This window comes from Pectinophora gossypiella, chromosome 5 (genome assembly GCF_024362695.1).
Source record: "Pectinophora gossypiella chromosome 5, ilPecGoss1.1, whole genome shotgun sequence".
Classification (NCBI taxonomy): Eukaryota; Metazoa; Arthropoda; class Insecta; order Lepidoptera; family Gelechiidae; genus Pectinophora; species Pectinophora gossypiella.
The window spans coordinates 16,111,004-16,114,724 of record NC_065408.1 but is presented as its reverse complement, the minus strand read 5'-3'; the positions used below and the strand labels follow the sequence as shown (position 1 = coordinate 16,114,724).

Genomic DNA, 3,721 nt, shown 5'->3' with positions numbered 1-3,721 from the left:
TTCATTCTGGTTCTGTCCACCCTGATAGACTATACGGTCGTACGCTCACGTGCAAATATTTCTTTTAAACCGTAAACATCACGTTCTATCACTTTAAAAGATAGTCGATAAGTAGCGATGATTCACTAAGATAACTACATGGAACTGTTATCAACATGTCCAGATATAAATTCAAGAGGTTTACTCATCATATCACTATGAAAATCCATATATATACATTTGAGTTTTAACTTTGAACAAGCATAGATAGGAGTTTAATAAAATTGTTAGTAAATTATAAAAATTATGTTGACAGTAACGAAATATTTGTTAGCATTGGTCATAGTGTTGTGCATAAGTGATAGCAAGGCAGAAGATTTGCAAGTAGGCAACGCTACTGGTAGTGTCTTGGCTTACCTGGAGAATGTCAAGTTGTCCGGGATCCCATTTACCACCAGAACGAAGAATGTATTCTTCAGCAGTGAAAAGAATCAGATAATCAAGGTGAAGAACTCCGTGGCGCAGCGGTAAACGCACGCGGTCTGCGATTGTTGAAGTTAAGCACCTTTCGCAAAGGCCGGTCATAGGATCGGTGACCACAAAAAAAAAAAACGTTTTCATCTCGAGCTCCTCCGTGCTTCGAAAGGCACGTTAAGCCGTTGGTCCCGGCTGCATCAGCAGTCGTTAATAACCATCAATCCGCACTGGGCCCGCGTGACGGTTTAAGGCCCATTCTCCCTATTCATCCATATGGAAGGCCCGTGCCCCAGCAGTGGGGACGTTAATGGGCTGGTGATGATGAATCAAGGTAAGACAGAATTTAGATCGAGAACATTGTGATAAGCGCCGCTTCGAATTCAGGTACCGGATTTGCACTAATAAGTTATTAATTTATCTTAAATGTAGTTTTCACACAGATGGCTCGACCATTATAGACGGCGATACGGCTCACCACCTATCATGTTGGTCTAACAGAAAGCTCGGTGAGGTATGGGTACTCCATCTTGCGATAGTCGTCAGCTTAATCGTTACATTATTCATTCATTGATAGATTTTAAAATTAGAACCAATATTAAATCATATATTTCAGATTTCAGAATCCCTATTATATTGGTAGTCACATTTATCCTTATAAAAATAAAACATGTTTTTGTGGTTTACATCTGGGATGGAACTTTGCCCGGTGCAATTATATTACTTACATTCAGAACTCAATCGCTCTGCAGGTTTTTACGAAATACCCAGGAAGATAATCAGCTGAAGGCATGCTTTGGGTGTTTTATTTGCTTCCATACCAGCACAGAAGCACGAAATATTAATTTTTCTTCTATCGTGTGGGTTTTGAGGTGGAGTACCAACCTCATCAACCCTGGTGTCAGGGTTACTATTGAGCCACCAAAGGCTCCTGACATGGCTCATGTAACGACTACTTACTTACATCAGTAAGTAGTAACCGGGACCAACGGCTTAACGTGCCTTCCGAAGCACGGATCATCTTGCTTTCGGACAATCTGGTGATCAACCAGTAATGTCCTAACCAAACTAGGGATCACAAAGTAATTTTTGTGATATGTCCCTATCGGGAATCGATCCCGGGACCTTCTGATCGTGAGCCCAACGCTCAACCACTGGGCCACGGTGGTCTTTGCGAAATATTAATAGTATTAATTGGTCTATATCAGGCAATAACGGCGCGGGACCTGGACAAGTCTGAAGGCAAGGCCACAGTGACGGCGGGAGGCGTGGGGTCAACGTTCGTCAACATCAAGATCAAGAGTGATAGAGGAGACGGAATTAACTACCAAGTGCAAATATTTGTTTGAACGGCTTTATCGACAATAATAATAAAAAATATTATAAATTAAAATAAATTCTTATTAAAAATGTTTATAAATAAATAAAAGAATCGCTGCTCTGCAATGAGACGAAATTAATCTTCTTCTGATTTACGCTAAATATTTTAATTAATCCGAAAAATCTTTTGTATACAAAATTGCAATGAACGCATTTATTCAGTGGTTAAATCAATAAAATCATAATTCAGAGCGTGAATTACGATAGCGTGTGTATTTGTTTTTTTATTATCATGATTCTTTCACTCATCGACATAATTAACTATACGACATAATACGACAAAAATAGTGTTATCGCGTAATTTTTTTTTAAGGAAACTCTAGGGCCCTGCGCTGAGGTTTTACTTGTAACTTCTTTTCCCCGGCTATATAGGTTGTGAGAAGCTGCAGTAGTTTTAGGCGGATGAGACGTTCGTTATGTAAAAATTGACGATTCAAAGTGTAACCATGTTACCTACTGAATAAATATATTTTTGAATATGACGAAAAAAAGAAAAAGCAATGAGATCTAACAGTGTTTACGTAACAAGTCCTTTTGTACGTAAGTAGAGGTGTGTATTTTCTTGTTATCTTTATGACTGCGACTTGCCAAGTTCATCCTTATGTTATAGTTATTATACTTGAAGTTTATATCTAAAAACATTGTTCTAAATTAAATAGGTAACTAAACTTCATATTGACTTGTCAAGTGGCACTTGAATAACGAAGATAAAAATACATAAGGACTTGGTATCAAGTTAGATGTAATAGATGTTTTATTTGTTACAACTTGGCGTTCTTTCAAATTTATGTTTTGGGTGATAATTGCTACACATATTTGCTACCTGAAATCCAAAATTACATTAAGCGTACCCCAATTGGGAATAAAGTAGTAGGATTACGTTATGTTATTGAACATACATAATTTACATTGTACCCGGAACATACTCATCAAAATCCAATATAAATCTCCATTAATTATGTTGCACGGATTGTTATTCTGGCGTGAACAAAGCAAGCAATCAGGCAAAGAACTCGACACTAGTGGATTTTCATTACCGTGTGTGCGATCACGGGCCCAGAAACTATGCAAAGTAGGGGACTTGGCCAGTCGACCATGCGTGCTAAGCCGGGAGATGGAGACTGATTTTATTCCTCTTTTGAATTGAAATAAAATTAAAATTTCGAATGTGAATAAAGTTCCGAATTTGAATTTAGAATTAGGGTAGAACTATGACCTGTTTTTATGTTCATAAACGAGTAAGGACTGCCTGTCTGACCTTCCAACCCGCAAAAGGAAAACCAGCCCAATTCAGGTTAGTTCACATTCCTTCGAAAATGCTTTTCTCGGGAATGTGGGTTTGTGGGGTAAACATCGTGATATGTTCCTTCACCACTGAGCACGTGATAATAGTTTTGATCCAAACATGAATTCGAAAACAAATTTGACAATCATTGGTTTAGGCCTGTGCTGGGATACGAACCTGCGACCTCAAAGTGAGAGGCAAGCATTCTACCAACTGGGCTACCACGGCTCAAGGGAGAACCATATTTATTCGACAAAAAAGGTTACGAACTTTTGTTAAAATAAAAAAGGCATTTTGTTAATATTTTCAGCGAAAAGATTCAATGCTTATAGAACTTATCCTGATATTAGAGTAGATTAGGTCTTTCATTAATTTATGGCCCACTCGTTGATAAAATACGCAACATTTTTATATTGAAGATGGCCTGATTTTTACTCAACTGCGGCGAAGCAAAAAGGCTTACCAACGTAAGGCCAATCTATCATATATAGTATGTTTACCGCGGCATGCGACCACATCTACCTCCTAAACATCATTATGTAAAAGAATTATAGAGAAATATACCTATTTTTCGTATAATACCTTTTAGAGCGTCATTTTTCT

At 37.8% G+C, this 3,721-nt stretch overlaps 1 protein-coding gene across 1 annotated transcript; it reads left to right on the top strand.

Moving 5' to 3' along the window:
- Nucleotides 1-214: 214 nt before the first annotated feature.
- On the top strand, nucleotides 215-2,046 carry LOC126367221 (uncharacterized). Its single transcript, XM_050010649.1, has 2 exons — nucleotides 215-483; nucleotides 1,662-2,046. The coding sequence occupies exons 1-2, from the start codon at nucleotides 286-288 to the stop codon at nucleotides 1,800-1,802; spliced, it is 339 nt and encodes a 112-aa protein (XP_049866606.1). The 5' UTR covers nucleotides 215-285; the 3' UTR covers nucleotides 1,803-2,046.
- Nucleotides 2,047-3,721: the final 1,675 nt, after the last annotated feature.